General features: G+C 34.6%; 1 protein-coding gene across 5 annotated transcripts in view; it reads left to right on the top strand.

Annotated features, from left to right (window-relative positions):
- Positions 1-22,298, top strand: part of TUSC3 (tumor suppressor candidate 3) — a 335,383-nt gene that overhangs the window by 291,763 nt on the left and 21,322 nt on the right. For all 5 annotated transcript variants that reach the window (XM_058441901.1, XM_058441898.1, XM_058441899.1 and 2 more), the window contains 2 exons: positions 8,890-8,953; positions 21,807-21,881. In XM_058441901.1, coding sequence (XP_058297884.1) covers positions 8,890-8,953; positions 21,807-21,881 — 139 coding nt within the window. The remainder of the gene's footprint in view (positions 1-8,889; positions 8,954-21,806; positions 21,882-22,298) is intronic.

The following is a 22,298-nucleotide window of genomic DNA, read 5'->3' as shown; positions in this document are numbered from 1 at the left end:
TAAAGTTGCTTTTTTTCCCCCAGGATAAAAAGTAAAATACACACACACACACACACACACACACACACAGAGATTATATTATACTTTTCATATATACCTGATGTGACAGCTACAAAAGTAATTCCAGCATAGATTTATGTATTTTCTGTATTCACATTAAAAGCTATTCAGTTGAATTTTAAAATGCTGAAGGATGTAATACTTTTTCATTTTGAACATTTAATTGCATTTAGTTACACAAGAAAATTCCATGAAGGTAATTATACATTTCAGTTTTTCTTTGTTACTGAACAAAATCAAATCTGTAAGTCTAGAAATATGTTATCAATAAAACACAAATTACTAAAATTACTTAAGCAGTTCAGTCACAGGACAGACTTTTTACAGTTTATATTTGGAAGAAACTTCATCTAGGTTATATTTTTGTTCTCTCAACATTTATTTGGAAAATATAGTAGAATGAGAAGCTCTCTAATTGGTCCTTTTAACAGTTTTGATCACAAAGTATAAAGTGTTTCCTGAAACACTGTTGATTCCCCTTAGTGGTCTCACTAGTGTCTGGGGCTTAGGGTTGTTCTACGTTATCCTAGGATCCTAGGAGTTTTCCATACCTGCAGTCTGTGTTTTTGTTGGCTGACTTTCTACGGAGTGGCAGCTATCATTAATTATTTCAGCATATTCTGCTTAGGGTTTCGTTAATATTGATGGGTTTTGTTTCTTTCTTTTTTTTTCTTTTACCTACAACACCTAGACTACCAGTCTTATTGACAGTGTAATAAAGGTAAAGCTCATCAGGAGAGCTATTTCTCCATTTTGCTATCAGGACAGTTAACTTTTCATGAAGAAGGGACTGAATAAGACCAAGCATGGGGCCACAGTTAACCAAAACTCTGTGGACTTAATCTAGTCTCTGGTTAGGAGCTCCTAGCCCACCATTTGGTTCTTCCATCTCCAAAAGCCTCAGTTTCTCTCTTCCTGTAATATTTACCATGCCTCTTATAGCATTCTGTAGACTTTCTCGAATACTAGACAGGATGATTGCAATTTGAATTTTTAGAACTATGTTGTTTGTTATGTGGTGGTGTTTACCTGCCTGATTCACTTCATGTATGTAGAATCTTTTGTTGCTTGGGTGCAACTTGCCACAGCTCTCTGTATGGCTTCTGTCTGTAGAGCTCTGGACTCCCACTGTCCCAATGGAATTTTTTTATTAAAAAACAAACAAATCATTTTACACTGGTAAGGTATTTTATCTGAATGTGTAGCAATTCATTTATTATTAAAAAAACTGTTTAAATTTAAAAAAACCCTTCTAACTAGTGAGAAGTTTTCCCTGAATGTATAGCCTTTCTGAAAGCTTTCACAGTGTTACACACTGCCCCTTCCCATACAGCCTCCCGCAAAATGTAGTTATTTAGTGTTATTTAGTCATGGCTTATAGCTCATTAATAGTACAAATTTCTCGTCTTACCACAGACCTATTGTATAGGAATTTCCATATATACAGCCTGAAAATCTGTTTTTTAAACAAATATCTCTGGTCAATTTCATGCACACACTATTTTGAAATTCTTTTGAGAACCACTGACTTAGGTTAAGTATCAGCCTTTTTGATCCTCAAATAGGAAAATAAAATTCTAAGATGACTTTTTGGAGTATGACTGGGCCAGGTAAGAATTTCATACTCCACAACAGATCGTGCAGTAAATTCAGCAGAGACATTGCTAAACAGTGTCCTGCAACTTCCGGTGAAAAGAGAATGGTGGCTTATTGCTGACACCTCACAGAGACAAAATTCTTTGAGTGGCAAGTAATCAAGATTTGTCACTGTTCTCATAAATAACTGTTTTGTTTCTCTGTTGTAATCATTTTTTAGTTAAAGCCAAATATTTAATGAAGTGCTTAGGAATTTCAAGCACAAAATATGTGCAGCCTCTGGGGAAATGCAGCAAGTGGCATTCTTTGTCACCTGGAGGTAGATAATACCTCTTTATATCCGGTCTTTCAGGCAAATGCAGAAGGACTTGGCCTGAGAATTTTATCATCTGTATCACATCTGCCATTTGGTGTAGAGCCTAGTAAGAACTAATGCTGCCTCAAAGAAGACCCCAAGGGTAGGACTACAAACATGTAACTAGTAGGAAACAGAGGAATATTTTATTAAAATGTTAGAGTGGGATTTAAGTTTAGTTTGTGCAGTGACAGTGATGACCCAAGATACGTCCTATCTTAAGAGTTCAAAAGTATCCTTTTCTGGACATTAGTATTCTAAAAAATGAAACTGAAAAGAAAATAATTCTTATTATTTTAGCCCACAAAGGAGACTCAGGACTAGTATCATGACTACATTCCCACTAGCTGATAGGTTTTGAAATGCTATCTTACTCACTTAGAATTACTGAGAGGTATGAACTGAATTCTGTCCCTCTAAAATTCAGATGTTGAAGCCTTAACCCCCCAGTGTGACTCTGTGGACATGGGTTTTTAGGATCGCAATTTAAGTTTAAATAAGGTCATGAGAGAAGGTCCCTAATCTGATTGGATTGGTGGCCTTTTAAGTAGAGGAAAGTATAGAGACGCCTACGTATCTCTGTCTGCTCACAAAGAAGAGGTCATGTGAGCACACGGTGAGAAGCTGGCTGTCTTCTGCCCGAGGGAATCCCTCACCAGACACCAATCCCACTGGCACCTTCATCTTGGACTTTGAACCTCTTGAACTGTGAGAAAATAATTTCTGTTGTTTAAGCCATCCAGTCTATGGTATTTTGTTAGGGCAACCAAGCAGACTAAGACACTCAGTAAAAATAAACTGAATCTGTCATGCACAGAAAAGCAGATCTGTCATTTTGTATAGACATTGATCAGGAAAACTAGGGCTCTTTTACTGGAAAATCTTAAATAGTTAAGATGAATTTAAGAGACAGGTTCATTTAAAAACAGCAAGGCAACCCTTTGACTTCTTAGAAGTGTCGCTAAGGAAAATACAAGATTTTTTTCCTCTGTTTTGTTTTTAGGTTGACAGTAAATTATCATATTTTCTTCCTTTTTTTTTGCTATGGCAATAATTTTTATATTCATAGAGAGTACTGAATCAGATGCTAAACAATTGAGAGATTATCACTTAAAAGATTTTCTTAGATTTTGCATGTCCATTGCCCTTGTTCTGGCAGGTACTGTATAAAGGACTGAAACAGGCCGAAAGGATTTACGCTAGTACTTTTTCATGATGTTTTCAAGGAGGGTGCAAGAAAATAGATGGAAAAATTTGCATGTCATTTCATACTGATTTGGGTAAAACTGCATGACAAGATTGGACTGAAAGAATTCATATAGTTAGTGAGAGATAATCAGCCGTGTTTCCTCTAGCTGTGGACAAGCTCTTGGTTTATTTTGCAATCATGTATTTTAAAATGCAAGAAGAAGGGACCAAAAAGGGTGTTTGTGGATTTGACCCAAACTGAGACGAATCATCATTTGGGTATCATCCAACACTGTCAAATCTTAGTTTCACTTGTCATTTACTTAATGTTATAAATGGTCCTTTTTAAAATAAGTTATAATTTAAAAAATGATCAAAATTCCTAAATTTCATGGGATTGATGTAAGCATTTTTAATTTTTTTTTAGTAAGTGAATAAAAGAGAAATAATTAATTAATTTTAACCCTGTGTAGTATTGTCTTCAAAATAGCTATATTCTGGCATGTATGTATTACCAAACAACTTTTTGCACTCTGCTTATATTATAATTTGGTTTTGATCCAAAGCCCATTTAACTAAAGCAGTCATTGTTAGGGTTAATCAAACAGGCTGGTTGTTAGTATCTTTTGCTCTCAAGGCTGATAATATCAGGTTGGTATATAAGGGACTTGCATAAATTTACAAAAACAAATTACTCACTGGCAAGAGAATTTAACTAACCATATAGTTTGCTATTATGAATTAATAATGGGCATCAAGCAGTGGAGATTAATTTTACCATCTATGAGTCATATGACCTAAGACATTAAAATCTGGACTCTCGTTTGAATCTTAGATGATTGATGATGATGATGATGATGACGACGATGACGGTAGATTACATTTATTGGCTTCTTACTGTGTTTCAGGCATTAGGCTATTTTATATGTATTATCAATTCGCTTCTCACATTTTATTATTTCGATCAAAGAGTTTAACAATTTGAAGTTTAGAGTAATTTGCTAAAGATCTTACTTGTGAAACCCAGGACAGGGAATTTGACTAAAATCCATTTTATAAAGTACTGCAGTACACTGTTTCCTTCATGCTGTCAATTTCCAGTTTGCAGATTAGGAAACTGAGGCCCAAATTACTGAACTGGTAAGTAACAAGTACTTCATTAAATTGAATGGCTATTATTAACACTGGAAACTGACTTCTAAGTTTAGTTGGCTTTTTGTTACCATAGCTCCCTTCTCAAAGTAACCTTTTGGTCCACCATAGCCATTCTTATTTTCAGAACATTACGTGTTTAAAAGGACTCCTTAAGGAGTATTTACTACTAGCACAATTTAAAAATGTTGAAAAAGCAGAACATACCGACTGGTGTCATCTTCCCAAGAATTTAGTAATAACTTAAGTGCAATTAGGTTTATTTCACATACTGATAATATAGTATATTTAGCTTCATTTCCATTTTACTTTTATTCATTCTTGATATTGCCATATAAGAGGTATAGAAACACTATATTAAACAAAATATATAATTTTTTATTTTCAAGTATGTTACTTGAAATTAAGAACATAGTATAATTCATATATATTGTTTTTTCATATTATGCTATGCTATTTTTCTTCTACATAAAATTGGGCTTTAAGTAAGTCATGAGTCATGGTAATGAATTTTGTTATAACTTTATGAACTTTTTTTATTGAATCACTTTTTATTTTATGTTGGTTCATATGCTATATGAAATATTCAATGGGGCCAGGTGCAGTGGCTCATGCCTATAATCCCAGCACTTTGGGAGGCCAAAGTGGCTGGATCACTTGAGGTCAGGAGTTCGAGACCAGCCTGGCCAAGGTGGTGAAACCCTATCTCTACTAAAAATAGAAAAATTAGCCAGGCATGGGGGTGCACACCTGTAATCCCAGCTACTTGGGAGGCTGAGGCAGGAGAATTGCTTGAACCCAGGAGGCGGAGGTTGCAGTGAGCTGAGATCATGCCACTGCAATCCAGCCTGGGTGAAAAGCATGAAATTTTGTCTCAAAAACAAAAGAAAAAGAAAAGAAATATTCAATGGATTAGAGAAGTAAAAAACATTATATTAATGGTTTCTCAAAACATTTGTTCCTGTGGAAGAATTGATAGGTATCCATTATCAAAGCCTGCACACATTTTTTTCTTGACTATTCACCTGATCTGAAAATGCACTGCCCTTATGAATACAAGTTAAATATATATTTTGGAATAAATTATCCTGAGTTACTGCTACTTCCCTCGCTCATGAGAATTAGTAAAAAATCAGAGAGGAAAATAAATAAATGAACATCATGCTTTAGCTTTCAGGGAATTCATTGTTCAATATTCCCTCTTTCAAAGGATTTAGAAAGTATATGCATCTGTTAGATACAAATTTTTAAGACCAGCCTACAATCGCAGACCTCAGGTTAATTTTAAGTGAATTAAGTCATTGCTTTAAGGGCCCCATAAATGAAAGCTAGCTATCTAAGGTCAGTGCTGAAGACTTTTGTAATACTTACTCCTTCTTATTCTTGTGCTTAGTCTTACAGCTTTTGGTGTGTGCCAATAATCTCTTTGTTGCACATTAGTAGACAAAATGTATTCTTGTAATTTGTGTAGCTGTAATTTTTGTAATTTGTAAGCTGCTTGAGAATATAGGTATTTTTTCCTGTAACTGCTGGATTTCTGTTGCCTGAGTTGGTGCCTGATACTTACTAATTGATCAATTAAAAATTTGCAAACAAATTCAAGCTAAGTAAATCCTGAAGGCTCTTAGGGTATCTGGTTTTGATGTGATTTTGAAGACACACAAAAAAAGAGATGTACAAAAGTCAAATGTTGGTATACATTCCTGAATATTATTTTTTAAAACTATCAGCTCAACACACTAAGTTCACTTGTGAAAAGGAAATGAATTTCTGAATGCTGTTTATTTAGAAGATAAAAACAGCTTCTCGGCCTTTTGGCTAAGATCAAGTGAACAAGATACAAAGTTTGTTGAAGTGGAAACTGAAATGATTTGTTTGATTATGTTTGATCAGTTACACTATTGTATATCATACTATCTTACTTGATTTTTAGGAAAGTATCTTGAGGAATATCCTCTTAATCCTATTTTAAAGATAACTGAGGTTAAGTAGTTGGTTCATAATAACACAGTTAGTAGGTGGCAAATTCAGCACTGTCTCCAAAGCCTTTCCTCTCTCCTGCCTTATGTATACAAGAAATAAGCTACAAGTGTTATAGATCAGTTTCATGAAATAAGTCTCTAAGGACAAAGTGTGATTTATTTTAACCTAGCTGCATTTTTTAAATTGAAAAGAAATACATAGGTTTCTTGTTACTGTGACTGAAAACACAAAATGCATTGCATGATATGTTTTTCTCACACATATGAGAAAGCATTGAAGGGTTCTGAGCAAAGTAATGATAGGATAGTTTCGACAGTATTCATCTGAATGACAGATGAACTCTAGGATAGAGTCAGGGAGAATAAAGGAGGCTATTGCAATCATCTAGGCAAGAGATGATGAGTGGTTGGATCAGACAAATATTTGGGTCTTATATTTTAGCCTCCTGTGCTAGTTCTTCCTGGGAGTCGTGAAAAGTGGTTGAATTTGGAATGAATTTTGAAAGTAGAGCCAACAGTATTTTCTGAATGATTGGATATGTGGAGAGGGAGGGAGGGAGGGAGGGAGGAGGGAAGGAGGGAATAAAGGCAAGGAAAAGAGTGAAAGAAAATTAAGGACAGAGACACAAAGGTGATTCCAGGATTTTTGCCTAAACTACTGGAAAAATTAGGTTACTCTCCTGATTTAGGGGAGAATGGGACGGAAGCAGATGCTGGGATAGAAAGGGATATCAGGAGTTTCGTTTTAGCTGTTTTCAGACTTCCAGTATATCAGATTAGATACTAATGTGAGAATCAATATTGACGTAATTAAAGCCATGAAACTGGATGACAACACCTGGGAAGGCTGAGCAGAGAGAAGAGGCCTGAGCCTGTTGAGCTCTGAGATACTCCAGAGTCTAGAAAGTAGGAAGGGAACAGCCTTCTCCTTCCAGAGGAGGAAGAGCCAATGAGATAGAATCATCCTCAAGATTGGGGTCGTGGAAGTCAAATGAAGAAAATGTTAAAGAGAATGAGTGGTCAGATGCAGCAGATTTTTCAGGTAGATTAAGGCCAGGAAGATTGAGATAGGACCACAGGATTTGGTAATGGGGGAGTCCATTGATGACCTTGACAAAAGATTGATCAGAGAAGATACTGTTACTGAAAATAAACAGAAAAGATTATAAATCACTCACCTAGAAGACATCTGAAGTTATTCTCTAAATTTGTGATCCTCAGAGACGCAAACTGTTTTGTAGTTGTTACGTAAATTTGGCCATATTATCCTGTACTGTTAAACTCAGATATGTTAGTCAGTTAAATATTGATGTCAATTACTTTAACTGTCAAAATTAAAGTTTTTACAAAGTTTTACTTGAGGTTCCTGCTGTGTTTGGTAAGTTGTTACTGTATGGTGGAAAGGACATACATACCTATACAAACAGTCCTAGGTTTCAGTCCAAACTTCACCAATTACTAGTTGTGCAATCTTGAAAAAGTTAGGTAAATTTTTCTAAGTCTCAGTTTCCTCATTTGGAAGATGACAGGTAATAACTACTTTATATGATTGTCAATCAACAGTGGACTGGATTTAAAAAAAATGTGGTACATATACAGCATGGAATACTACACAGCCATAGAAAATGAAATTATGTCCTTTGTAGCAACATGAATGCAGCTGGAGGGCATTATCCTAAGCAAATTAATGCAGTAACAGCAAACCAAGTACCACATCTTCTCAACTTGTAAGTAGTAGCTAAACATTGAGTACACATGGACAGAGAGGGGAACAGTAGACCCTGGGGCTTATTTGAGGTTGGAGGGTGGGAGGAAAGTGAGGATTGAAAAACTACCTATCAGGTACTTTACTCACTACCTGGGAGACAAGATCATTTGTACATCAGATTCCGGCAACATGCAATTTCCCATGTAACAAATCTGCACATGTACCCCCTGAAAAATTTGAGGAAGAGGAAAAAAAAAAAAAGATACCTTGAGAAAACTATCTGAAGCATGTGATATAGTTATACATCATAAATGATGTAAAAGTTGAGGCATTGATTTATACTCTAAGGTGTTATATTTTTTCTCCAGTTTTTTCTTATATAAATAGAAAATAGGACATTTATTTAAAACAACTCCATAGCCACTGATATTCGTAAGAGAGATTATCAGCAGAAATAATCATGGGAATCAATTTAGAAGCCAAATAATCTAGATGGAGATTAAAGGATGAAAAATCATAAAAATGTTTTGCTATACTTTGTACTTTTGCAGTAACTCTACAGGAATCACTTTATGTGTGTATGTGATAAATCCTTTAACAAGTTATATTAAGTTTGCTTTTGATACTTAGTTGTCACCTACAGTTTGCAGTAGTATCATCAACCAACACTTTCATCTATTTGCATTTAACATAATTATTTAAAATAATTGGAACTTAGTAGAAAGTAATAAAAATTTAATTTGTAAAAATCTAATTAGATTTTTCCATTGTTTATCTTCATGCCTTTAAACTATAAAATAATTATGAGGCTTTCTCAAACTGTAATTTCTGTTTGTCTTCTTTTATAGAGCTACATTCATGGGAGCAGCCAGGCTCAGTTTGTGGCAGAATCACACATTATTCTGGTACTGAGTATCCTTTTAAGATACTGACGAATTGAAAAGGGCAAACTGAAGCTACATGTTAGTAAATTGACATTTTTCCTGGCAGTAAATATCAAGACTTTTAAGAGACATTAAATTTTATGCTGTACTGTATGACTAATTTTTATTTCTTATGCTAATTATTTCCTATTACAGTATAATTTGCTATTCAGTATCATTAACAGATCATAATTTTTTTTTTTTTTTTTTTTTTTTACTGACTGTTGAATTTCAAAGTATTACTTTTACTCTACATTGATGATCTCTGGCTAGATTTTTTTAAGTTTATATGGCTTTTCCCTTTAGCATCCTAATGGTGAGAAAAAAGTGCCTTATGATATAAATAGCAGCTTAAAAAAGGTATTATCATCATACTGCTCCCCTTAAATATATGGTATGTCAGAATAAGGAGATTTAGAGTGGTTCAACATGCGTTTTTGGAACATATCAGACTGAGTCAGACTAAGTGTTGTGAATCAGATCATACAATGTAATTTATGATTTGGAGTTAGAAGGATAAAGAATATAACAGGATAAGAAATAGCAGGATAAGAAAAAGGTAAGGTTAAGCATCTAATCTGAATATTCTTAGAATGAAATAAAATTAGTTTGGACACTGTTTTGGGGGAACATTGATGTTTTTGTGAGTCTTAAAATGTTTGAAATTTAAATTCATAGTGTTGCTTGAACATATTGAGTCATTATGAGAATTTAACATGTGCCTCTAGTATCCTGTATAAAATTTGATTACTAATATCCTGGTTACTAATATTCATATTCAAATGAAGTAGTCTAGACCAAATTCTCCAGTACTGTTTATAACCAAAGCTGTAAACCTTTAAGTATCTTAGAATTCATCTAGGCCAAACCTCATTTTATATGTAGGAAAACCGGAGCCCACAAAAGGCTTATGTTAGGGAAGCCCACTTGAGCTAGAATTAGAATTCAGTTGTGTTTTTCATGGTCTATCGTTTGTGCAAGTATTTAAGTTCTATGTACAATACTTTATTATGGTGTGTGACATACAGTTTCATCAATGAATGTTAGTCATGCCTATTATTTTTAATGTGGATGAAAAATACTATCTTTTCAACAACATTGAAGTTTTTGGATTTTATTACTTTGTTGTGTCATAACAATGCATTTTTTAAAATCTACCAGCAAAGACTTATTTGACCCCTTCATTTTATTCAAGCAACCTGTTTTATTTGCTTACTGTGTTTTAGGCACTGCATCAAGTGGTGGTATATAGTCATTACGGTATGGTGGGGGAAAAGGATGGAAAATGTTTATAGCACTTGGAATTCTCAAGAAGCTCAAAGACTTCCTCGTTTTTAAAATCAGGATTAGCTGTACTAACCACATGGCATTTCTGTGTGAAGAGAACGAGATAGCACACATTAAGCATCCAATAATCACAAAAGGCTAGTTGGTTCATTCCGGTGTTTTCCTTTCTTTCTTACTCAGAACTTTGGTGGCCACAGATAATACGCATAAATACATATATATGGATTGATTCGTTAGTGATATGGTTTGGTTCTGTGTCCCCACCTAAATCTCACTTTGAATTGTAATAATCCGCAGGAGTCATGGGAGGGACCCAGTGGGAGGTAATGGAATTATGGGGGTGGATTTTTCCCATGCTGTTCTCATGATAGTAAGTTTCAGGAGATCTGATGGTATTATAAAGGGGCATTCTCCTGCACACGCTGTCTCTTGCCTGCTGCCGTGTAAGATGTGCCTTTCGCCATGATTGTGAGGCTTCTGCAGCCATGTGGAACTGTGAGTCCATTAAACCTTTGTTTCCTAATAAATTACCCAAGCTCATGTATGTCTTTATTAGCAGCGTGAGAATGAATACACCTAGCTTTTGACAAAGGTGTAGATGACCAGGAAAAAAAATCATCTTCTGATAAAATTTATCAAAATTCTAAAACTTGAACTGTAAACATTGAATTGACTTAATTTTTCTAGAGCAACATTTTTGAACCCATTAAATTGTATAACTTATAAGATAATAAAAAGGCATTGTTTTTCAAGGTTTAATGAAAATGAAGGACATGAAGTTAAGAAGAACCAGATTATAAATCTCATTTATATTGCAGGAGAACTAAAAGATACCTTTCTGAAACTCATTGAATAACACTGACCATCTTCTTCCGATGTCTCAATTCTCAACATTTTTATTTCTTCCACCCTTGATTATGCATGCTTGGATACATACATGAAATTGGGCATATCTGCAGCCCATTTCTTGCTTACATTTATTTACTTGCCTGTATGCTTTATTGTTTCAAAATTAAGAAACTGCTATGAGGAGTACTTGTTTGGCTCTAGTTTGTCTCATAGAATGGAATTGGAAATACAGATTTTGTTGGATTTTTCAACAAATGCTGAGTTTCTGAACACCAGCTTTAATATGGTAAGAGATTAATGCTTTCTGCACATCAGAGGTGCCTTCGGTGAGAAAAGGAAGTATTTATGTGTATATTTATAGACATATCTATTCTTCCGTATTTAAAAAAAAGGGCAAAGCTGTATTTACTCTCAACTTACTATTTAAAGATATTCAGGAAGCAAAATATGTTAACATTAAAACAAATAGAAACATAAAGCATTTGTTGCAGGTAAGTTTTTAACTCTCATTTATTTAAATATTGTAGTTTTTTTTTTTTCCTAACTTGTTTCAATCCATAGTGTAGCATTTTAGCAGTATACTTTATCTAGATAAAGTGATGAGTTTATAGCAACACATCAGGAATACCGAGCAGAAGGATGAAAAGCTGTGTTGAGATCATCATTTTATTGTATGGCAGGAATTCTCCAAGGTTTCATTTCATGGATCATTGACATCAAGCTGAGATTTAGGATTCAAAGGAATTTCACAAGCAGTATGAGTTTTTCATATAGATCTTAGCAGTGATACATAAGTCCCTATTCTCTTTATGCTAATAGTCATTATTTGTTGCTTCATTTTTTTCTGTTTTTTATTTTAAACATACCTATTACTAAGAAAGAGAAAAATTCTTTTAAAATGGTGGACTCATTATCAGTAAAACTTTAAAAGAAGTTCAGGCACTGCAATCCCAGCACTTTCGCAGGCCAATCGCTTTAGCTGAGGAGTTTGAGACCAGCCTGGGCAACAGTAGGGGGAACCCTGTCTCTACAAAAAAATTATAAAATTAGCCAGATGTGGTGGTATACACCTATGGTTCTAGCTACTTGGGAGGCGGAGGCAGGAGGATCACTTGAGCCCAGGAGGTTAAGGCTGCAGGGAGCTGTGATCACACACTACACTCCAATTTGGGCGACAGAGTGAGACCCCGTTTCCAAAAAGAAAGGTTATTTTTCAATAATTTCTGATTCTAGTTTCATTTGACAGTCTACTGCTTCTTTTTGAACAATCCATATTTTCTTTGTAATTTGCGTATTTTTTTCTTCAGGCAAAAAGTTACATTTATGTGTAGAGAGAACATTTCTATCTTTTGGATTTCTCGTCCCAATTTAGTAAGTCAGATTATTAGATGCAGTTGCCATATACAAAGTTTTGCTGAACAAAATCCTAAGAGAAAACAGATGGAGTCATTTTGTATCAAAGGTTATAGATTTATATTTACTAAGTATAAAATTATCTCCATATCAGCAGTGTTTTATTTTTTCAATACCTTATTTAAGAAAACAATCCTAAGTAGTCTTTGAGAGAAAACTATATGAAAAAATAAACATTATATTTTAATACGGAATATATGTAAACTATCTAAAAATAACTTACACAGGGCTTTGTATTTTTGCAAGTAAAAATTCATTTTTATTTCTTTTTTTTCCTTTTTTAATGTTTTCACCACCTAATACAAATGTGAATGAGATATTTGCTGTTTACAGAGAGGTCGGATGACAGAAAAATACTTATAATACAGTGAGACAAATGTATGCGAAGGAAGTAGTAACAGAGGAGCTAAATCCCTATCTAGAGAATTGGCACTGACTTTTCAGTTGGATATAGAAGTGTAAAAAGGAATTTCAGAGACAGACAAATGAGTGAGGAGGCTATTTTGGTAGAAGATACAACAGGTACACAATCATAAAGTGAGAGCGAATATTCTTTATTGCAGGAATATAAATTCATCAAGGCTGGAATACAAATTTTGAGGAGATTGGTGAAAGTTTGGTTAGGCTAGATAATGAAAACCTTGCTGAGAAATTTGAATCTCAGCTACAGGTAGTAGATGCAGTGCAATTAATATGCCATTTTACATATTTGGCATTGGGTACCTTATGAATTGTTTCTGAAGTATTATGAGGTTGAGCCCCGCATGTCTTCTTGATAATTTTCGCTGTGGAAAGGGAAATAGTGGCGTCATGCTTGTTTAGGGAACAGAAAGCCAATGGAGGCTTGCTCCTGTAATATTAAGGATAGGTAGAGAAGGCAGAGCAAAGGAAGCAGGAGTCGCTGGCAGTCGTTCTGCGTGCTGGCAACGGTTCATCCTCCAGGATGAACCTAAGTAAGGGAATGGATGAGTGACGCACTTGCTGTTTTAGAGGAAGAAGAAACAAAATTGATAATCAATGTCACAAGTAAGGTTCAAGAACAGGAATCAGAGATGATTCTGCAGTTCACCTATGTGTTGTAGGATAGAAATATGGAGGAAAACAAGGTTTGGAGGGGAATGTCTAGCTCAAAAAAGTTCCTAAGATTGATTAGGCCTCATAATTGGTTGAGGAGAAAGGGATTGTTTAAATTGCTTAAGATCATAAAGCCAATCAGTTGAAGAGTGAAGAGCTTAAAACCTTTAACCCACTGTTTTTCTACTTAGTAATATTTTGCCAATAAATCAAAACCTCTGTGGCGAATAGGCCAGTAATATTCTCACCAAATCATACATTGTGTGTATTTGTTGTATATATCTGAAAAGATCATTTTAATAAAGATACGGTGGATATGTTGATTTTTTTTTTATTTTTTGAGATGAAGTCTCACTTGGTCGCCCGGGCTGGGGTGCAGTGGCGCGATCTCGGCTCACTGCAAGCTCCGCCTCCCGGGTTCACACCATTCTCCTGCCTCAGCCTCCCGAGTAGCTGGGACTACAGGTGCACGCCGCCACGCCCGGCTAATTTTGTGTGTGTGTGTGTGTGTGTGTGTTTTTAGTAGAGACGGGGTTTCACCGTGTTAGCCAGGATGGTCTTGATCTCTTGACCTCGTGATCTACCACCTCAGCCTCCCAAAGTGCTGGGATTACAGGCGTGAGCCACTGTGCCCGGCGATATTTCTTTAGTTATTCTATCATATTTTTGTACAGAACACAACATCCTCTAGCAGTATAAAAACAAATACGTGTGGGGGATATGTAACTATAAATACACACATACAGACAGGTGTATGTGTTATGTGCTGAGGTACAAAAGTCACAAAACCTGACAAGATGTCTGATGGTGTGACATTTACAGTCTGAAGGAAGAGGAGGACACACAACAGATGACAGTGCAAGTAATTCTTCAGTTACAGTTACGTGCTTAAAAAAGTTTTCAAATGTCCAAAATTCAGTAAGACTCAGGCTTCAGGGACATGGATCTTAAGTGGAATATCATGAAGTGCAAATATGCAGTTTTTGAAACCATAATTGTAGGAATTAGTATGTATATGAAATACATGAAATTATGTTTAAAACTCTTAATGTAATTTCCCAGAGTAGAGAATTTGAACTGCGGTGATCAAATGATAAAATTAAGGTAGGATATGTTTTTGATTGTAGAATGTTCTTAAAATTCAAAACCTCATGTATGATTTTAATGAGATAACCTGAAATCTGCTTTTCTTACTAAATACACTTATAAGTATGGCACAATAAAACAGACATGTAATTACAAGTAGTGGTTTTCTAAAATAAAAAGGGACCTTCATTTCACATTTAGAGAAATGTTTGCAGAAATGTATGATTTTATTGTCCTAACTAATCTGCCTTTTTTTCTATCAGTAGGCAGTATCAGTATCAGTATCACAGGAGGGGCAGAACTAACGTCATTTAGAAATTTATTTAAAATTTCAACCAGATCAAATTAGTTTCCATAGACAGTAATGTTCCCACTGAATTCACCAAGATATGGTGTCTCTGTATGAGGAGATACAGAATACGTGAGTTCTAGGATCAGCTTTAGGGTCAACTATATAATCTCTGACCTGCCACTGCCCCTTAATTCTCCACATGTTTTTTAAGTTAGAGGATCTCAAGAAAATGACATGAAATAAATATTAGTTGGAAGTAAAATTATTTATATAAAAGTTATACTAGCAATTTAAAATGTTTATTCTTATAAAGATCACATTGCATTTTCTATGAGCAAAAACATTTTTTTCCATTTATTATGAAAGAATATGATTTTATTTGGCATCTGTTTCTAGTCTATTATAGAGCAAACATTTCTTTTAATATGTTATATCCAAGAAACATACTATAGAAAAACATTAATGATAGATGCAAGTTGAAAATTTTAGATTTAGATTCCTTTAAGTCTTCTATAATGTCCTAACATTTTTTTCAATGTCTGTTTACATTTATCTTTAAATTGAAAACATCTTGATTCCATTCCTAGGAGCAACAGTAAATTTAGGCAATTGAGAAGGGATTATATTGTTTTGTAAATTTATTTGTTACTAGTTCCGTGGAATGCTCAGTGCCTCTGGGTGTTGTTTGTAATTTACACAAATAGCAGCTTTTTTATGTGGGATCATGTCAATATTTTGACTAAGCAGTAGGAAAATGATCAACAGGATCAGCAAAGAAACTGGGGTGTGTACAGTAGTTTAAATATATATTGCTATGATATTAATCAACAAAAATGTGCAAAGTAATACACAAACTAGGCCGAAGTATGTGTGTATAGGATAAGGGTAGTGGTCCATCTGTTATTTTCTTTTAATGTTGGGATATTTCAATAAGGCACAGCTACATGGCTACACCTATCAGTTTAATGATCAAAAAGAATGTTACATTCTCTTTGGTCAGAAGTAGAATCTTTCCAGATTTGGAGGGTCTTTCATTAATCATTCAGCCTTCCACTCAATGAAAGAAATGCCACATCAGAGCACTGACAGATGATCGTCTAGTTTCTTCCTCTATATAAAAATAAAGATTTTTATGTTACAAATATAATTTTCCCCAAATGATAAGTATTACGCAGTCTGTTTTTCAGCCAAAAATGTTTTACTTATTACAATGAACTTCAAGCTAAACGATTCTCAACTCTTAAAAGGCCTTGAGTTAAAAAATATATCTTTAAATAATAGAGAGGGAGGGTTAGCGAGCTTAAAGCCATTTTAGTATAATTCATATGTCTTAATTACAGCCATCAGGTTTTTAAACGGCTCACTGCTCTTTTCTTGTTAAAGCTTAGAAAACTCATTTTTGCAAGAAACATTCTGAGGAAGAGATCGTACTTATTTACTGACCCTGCTGATTTCTAACAAAACATTTTACCTTGAAGTTGTATATAACCTATGTGTAGTAATCCCTTTGCTTTAAAATTCCCACTTTAAGGTTGTGTGCATGAATGTTTACAAATTCTTGCATTTTTAAAAATTGTCAAGTAAGAATAAAGCTAAATTCCAGTGAGACATAATGGTATGCAGTTTTTTTTGACACCACCTTAAAACCTTTACAGCAGGGTTTGGCAAACCAGGACCAGTTCGGGCCCAATTCACCCTGCCTGCTATTTTTGTAAATAAAGTTTTATTGGAACACAGAAACACCCATTCATTTATGTATTGCCTGTGACTACTTTTGCACTACAACAGAATTGAGTAATAGCAACAGACTCCATATGACTTGCATAGCTGGAAAATACTTACTTTGTGACCATTTCCTGAAAAAGTATGGCAATTTCTGCTTTATAGGCTGTGGTCAATAAAGAAAACAAAAATCCACACTTTTATTAACTCACCCATGAATAGTTAGTTTTTATCTTTCATTCCCTGCAGTCATTTCTTTGCATTTGTTTTAAAGGAGTCAGGTTTTATACATACTTTTATACATATTATACAAACATATACATCTTTTCACTCGGTATGGTGACAAAATTACTATTAATATATCTTGCCTTTTTTCTTTCTTTCTTTTTTTTTTTTTTGAGAGGGAGTCTCACTCTGTTGCCCAGCCTGGAGTGCCACGGCACAATCTCAGCTCACTGCAACCCCCACTTGCCGGGTTCAAGCAGCACCTCTGCTTCAGCCTCCTGAGCAGCTGGACCCACATGCACGCGCCACCATGCCTGGCTAATTTGTGTATTCTTAGTAGAGACGGGGTTTCACCATATTGGCCAGGCTGGTCTTGAATTCCTGACCTTGTGATGCGCCTGCCTCGGCTTCCCAAAGTGCTGGGATTACAGGCGTGAGTCACCGCGCCCGGCCTCTTGCTTTGTTATTAAGATGTTTTGTCAATTTCATTTTCTATGGCTAGTTAACCTATCACAAAAATGTCCCATATGTTATAGTTGGACATTTACATTTTAATTTTTCACTATATAAATTAATCTAAAATAGATTTTTGGATGTATATGAAGTTTTTTCAGTATTTTATATTTTGCCTTACTTATTTGGGAATAGCTTTATAGGAGTAGAGTTCATGGGCATACTTCTGGCACATATAATTAATGATAATTGATGATTTGCTGAGGTTTTTGACATGCTGAAATCTTAAAATTTTCTTGTTAGACTTGGGGTTTCTATTCCCTTTCTGCCCTGTTAATAGGGAGTTTGCATATTTTTTTTAACTCATATAATTTGAAAAATGCTATATTGTTACTGCATTTGCTCCCAACAAAAATAGTAAATTATAAAAATGTGATTTAAAGCAGTGTGAAACATAAGTGATATAAAGGTAAAATCATAGACATGTTTGAAGTGGCAATTTTGTGAGTTATTCCAAACTTATTTGTGAAATCTGGAATATGTTTATGGAGTAGTAAAATGTATTTGAATGCTCTGTGCTTTATGAAAAAGATTTTTATGCTTAGCATAAAGATATTTCATGGTGAAACTGGGCTAGCAATTATGTTCTTTGCCCAATGTTTGTTATCATTTTCATCTAATCCTGATATCATCGTACTTCCTTTTTTTTGTGCTTTTTTGCTTTGCATCTTTCACTCTTTAGTTTTGTGACTTTGAGCAAGTTCTTCAAACTTCTCTGGGCTTCGGTTTCCTTATTTGTAAACAGATGGTAATATCTACATCAAAGAGTTATTGGTACTGGGTAAGATAGATAGAGAATAAAACAAAGTTCTTGCCCTTTTGGAGCTAAAATTGTAGTGCCAGAACAAAGACAATAAGTACATTGTAAAACATATACAATCTGCAATTTCTTTAAAAAACAATGTTATAGTAAAAAAAACATCAGAATAAAGGTGAGGGGAGGCTTCTCTGACAAGATTGAATTTGAACAGAGACCCAGTGGAAGTGACGGAGTAAATTACATGGCCATCCCAGGGAAAAGTACCTCAGGCAGTGGGAATAACAAGTTCAAAGATCTCCTTATTACCTGACTTGCTTTGAAGGTATTAGGAGAAAAGGCTAGAAAACTAGAAGGAGGATTTAATTTCTAAAGCAGGAAACAACCACCAAAACTCATAAGGGAAAAGATGCATAAATTTGGCCATATTAAAATTAAAGCTTTCTACATGACAGAATAATTTAAAATACAAATATAAAGGAGAATCTGAATGCAATACTTCAGTCAGTTCGTATCTAGAAAAAAAAAATGTTGTCCTCCAAGTTAAGAAAAAGCAACCGTGCTTTTGGAAAAATGGACCAAAAAAAAAAAAAAAGCAGTGTACCAAAGATTAAACCCAAAAAAGGAATGAACATATCAAAAGATGCTCAGAACCAAGTGGTGAGCTACTGATACAACTCTTTCCTTACCAGTTTGATAAAATCAATAATTGGGTAGTATTGTGTTAGTGAAATGTAAGAACTTGAACTAACGTTGCTCATTTTAGAGAGCAGTATGATTGTACGTAGCAAATTTGAAAATACACTTACCAAACCTCTCAAAAATTCCACTTACGGTTATAGACCATAGAGAAAATATTGCACATGTAGACTACGAGACCTGTGAAAGTATATTCTTTGCAGGAATGTTTGTAGTAGCAAGCATTTGGAAACAAATGCCATCAGTAAGATAAAGCAATAAAATATGGTATACTCTTACAAACATGGACGTAATTTTCTGTTGCCACATTGTTTGAATTTAAGCAATCACATGAGAAACATGTTACTCTTAGTTTTCAACATTGTAACAATAGAGAGGGAGAGTAGTGAAAAATGATATCAAGATACATTTATAGGGATATGTTATACTTCGGTGACCATAATTAATGCCCTGTAAAATATACTTTTCCCTTAGTTGTCTTTGTGTATAAACCGATAACATGTTGTGTACATGTGCATTTATATGTGTATAAAATTTGACCCTAAGAACATACTAATATATTGCTTTACTTCCATTAAAACTGTCATACGTTTTATTTTGTAGGCTTTATTTTCCCCAGTAATAGAAATACTGCCATTTCTCCCATGATTCATTAATGGAATTGAGGAAGCTGCTTAGCAGATGAATCATAAAATGAATGTATGTTTTACTTTTAATGTCTACATAAATTCATGTTAAATGCCATTTATGTTTTGAATATTTAAAAATGTCATAGTAGCTGGATGCAGTGGCTCACAACTGTAATCCCAGCACTTTGGGAGACCGAGGCAGGCAGACCACTTAAGGCCAGGAGTTCAAGACCAGCCTGGCCAACATGGCGAAACCCCATCTCTACTAAAATACTAAATTTATCCAGGCATGGCAGTGCACTCCTGTGGTCTCCCAGCCACTCGAGACACTGAGGCATGAGAACCGCTTGAACCTGGGAGGCAGAGGTTGCAGTGAATCAAGATCGTGCCACTGCACTACAGCCTGCGCTACAAAGTGAAACTCTGTCTCTAAAAATTAAAAAAAAAAAAAAAGTCATAGGAAAATAATCTGCAATTCTATTTGAATTATTAGATTAAATATGTGTATATAATATAAATGTGTAGATAAAAATTTATACATGAATGTAAAAGGTACTGCAGGAAAAATGATTAAAGGGGAAACAGTAACTCCTTGTTAAGGATCCATATCAGTAACATCTATCTGCTCTAGAAAACTGAGTTTTAAGCAGTAGAAATCTCCTACATATGAACAGTTTTAGTGAAACAAGTTTTTAATTTTTATCATGTTGTTATTAACAATGTCCAATGTCTGCGGATTCAGGGTAACGTATACAAGTAGATGGTCCAAAACACTTTAATTTAAAGTCTACAGACTACCATACTGGTAATACAAAACAGTCATTATCTTACAATATTCTTTTTAGGCTACTGCTACATGATTGAAAGGCAGGAATTTCATAAAAATTTCAGTGATTTTCAAGCTATGTAGCATGGATCTGTAAAAGTGTAGTGCTAGTTTATGGTATGTGTATGGTGGGGAGGGTTGATACTGTGCAGGGGTGGCAGGGGATTTTTCTCTTGTATACGTTAGGCTTCCAAACATAGGTTTTTATTTTCCTTTTTTCTAGAAAGGGTTCCAATGCTAAAACAGATACAATAGTTTGAAAAACCTTTTGTATAGAGAGGTCATGGAAGCGTAAATGCCTTACTAGAGAAGTCAGGCATTTATCATTATCCAGAGGTTGGATAATATGGTCATGAACACAGATTCAAATATGAACATTATAATTTATTAATAATCAGAATTTCCACAATACGGTTATAAAAACAAGACTCAGAGAGGAAATGTTCTCTGCAGAATTTTCTCTGACCTCCTCCACTTGCTCGTATATTATGCAATACTATCCTTTGAGCTTTTGTCGATAGGGACATCCTGCACAGGAGATGTATTGATGCTGTTTATACACAAATAGCAGTAGAAACAATTACAAGGGAATCATAATGAAATTAAGCAAATTGAGGAAGTTCTGGGCTAGAATTGTTTCATTTTTCTCTTCAATTTTGAATCCATTAATCACTTGGGCAAAATACATATTTTCAGAATCGGTGAGTTCTAAAATCTTAACAGTCGACAGTGTCAAAGATGTTGTAATGACATGGCAAAGAATGTTTTTATGAAGATGAAAATCTCCCATCATTTTCTTAATTCTGGCATTATGCAACATAGCATGAGTATATCCATCCTGTTGCAAGCAGGTATTAAATACAGAAGTAATTTTGTGATCTCATTCTTCAGGTATCACTTAGCTGACTAGCTCAGTGTCTTGCTAGATTCATTAAATCGTTTTATTATAATATGCTTGTTTGCTTTTGTAAGATTGTTAATTGTATAACCCCAGATTTTCAAGTGACATGATACCTGACCTTTATAAAGATTTCAACTAAACAAAATCTATGAAAAAATGCATTTAGAAGAAAAAGAAAGCTATTTACACACACGTTATGAAAATGAAGTATGTCAACAACGTGTCATGTCTATAAGCAGGGCATATCTTTATGTATAATGTGAAATGTGGTAACTGGTTTTGAGAGTCCATATAGTTTATATGTGCTATGAAAATCCTGGAATTTAAGAACCTTTAGAATTAGCTTCTCAATATATCACAAATTGAAGTTTCAGGTTATAAATTTTTAAAATTAAGGCATATTTGCTCACACAAAGAATGGTAATTTTATGTTCTTTAAAGGTAATTCATTGTATTTACCTCTGTGTGCATTTGTAATTTAACCATTCTGGAACATTGTGTTCAGAGCCAGAAAAATTAATAGATTTTATTCACATCTATGTCTACGGCTTCCTTGACAACTACTGCAGATGCTGCTATCACCATGGGGATGGTTCTTCTAAATGAAGCAGCAACTTCGAAAGGCGATGTTGGAAAAAGACGGAGTAAGTCTCTGTGTTGCCATTTTTGTAATTTCATTTTAGTCTTAAGGTTCATTTAAGTCAAATGGGAAATAATACATAAAAGCCCTTTGTAAACAAACTTCTAAAGAAATGTTCTGGTTTGAAGAAGATTTTAACTTTTTTCTATTGCTGGGAGGTGTTCATAGACTTGAAAATATATTTCTTCCAAAGGGGACTGGGTAGTTTTCTGTGGATTTGCTTATGAAGTGGAGCTGTCCTTCACCCTTGTCAGGGTGCTCTAATCCATCCCTGCTGAAGCCATAGTCTTTGTTGTAATTCCACCCGGCACAGAGAGATGGAAAATTTTGAGGGCAGAGTCTTCAGAGATTTTATTGGCATGTAACATATTCCCTCTGCTACAAGAATTGGGCGCACTCAAAGCCTGACTTAGGAGAAGCT

This window comes from Hylobates moloch, unplaced genomic scaffold (assembly GCF_009828535.3).
Source record: "Hylobates moloch isolate HMO894 unplaced genomic scaffold, HMol_V3 SCAFFOLD_8, whole genome shotgun sequence".
Classification (NCBI taxonomy): Eukaryota; Metazoa; Chordata; class Mammalia; order Primates; family Hylobatidae; genus Hylobates; species Hylobates moloch.
This window is presented reverse-complemented; position numbering and strand designations above follow the sequence as displayed.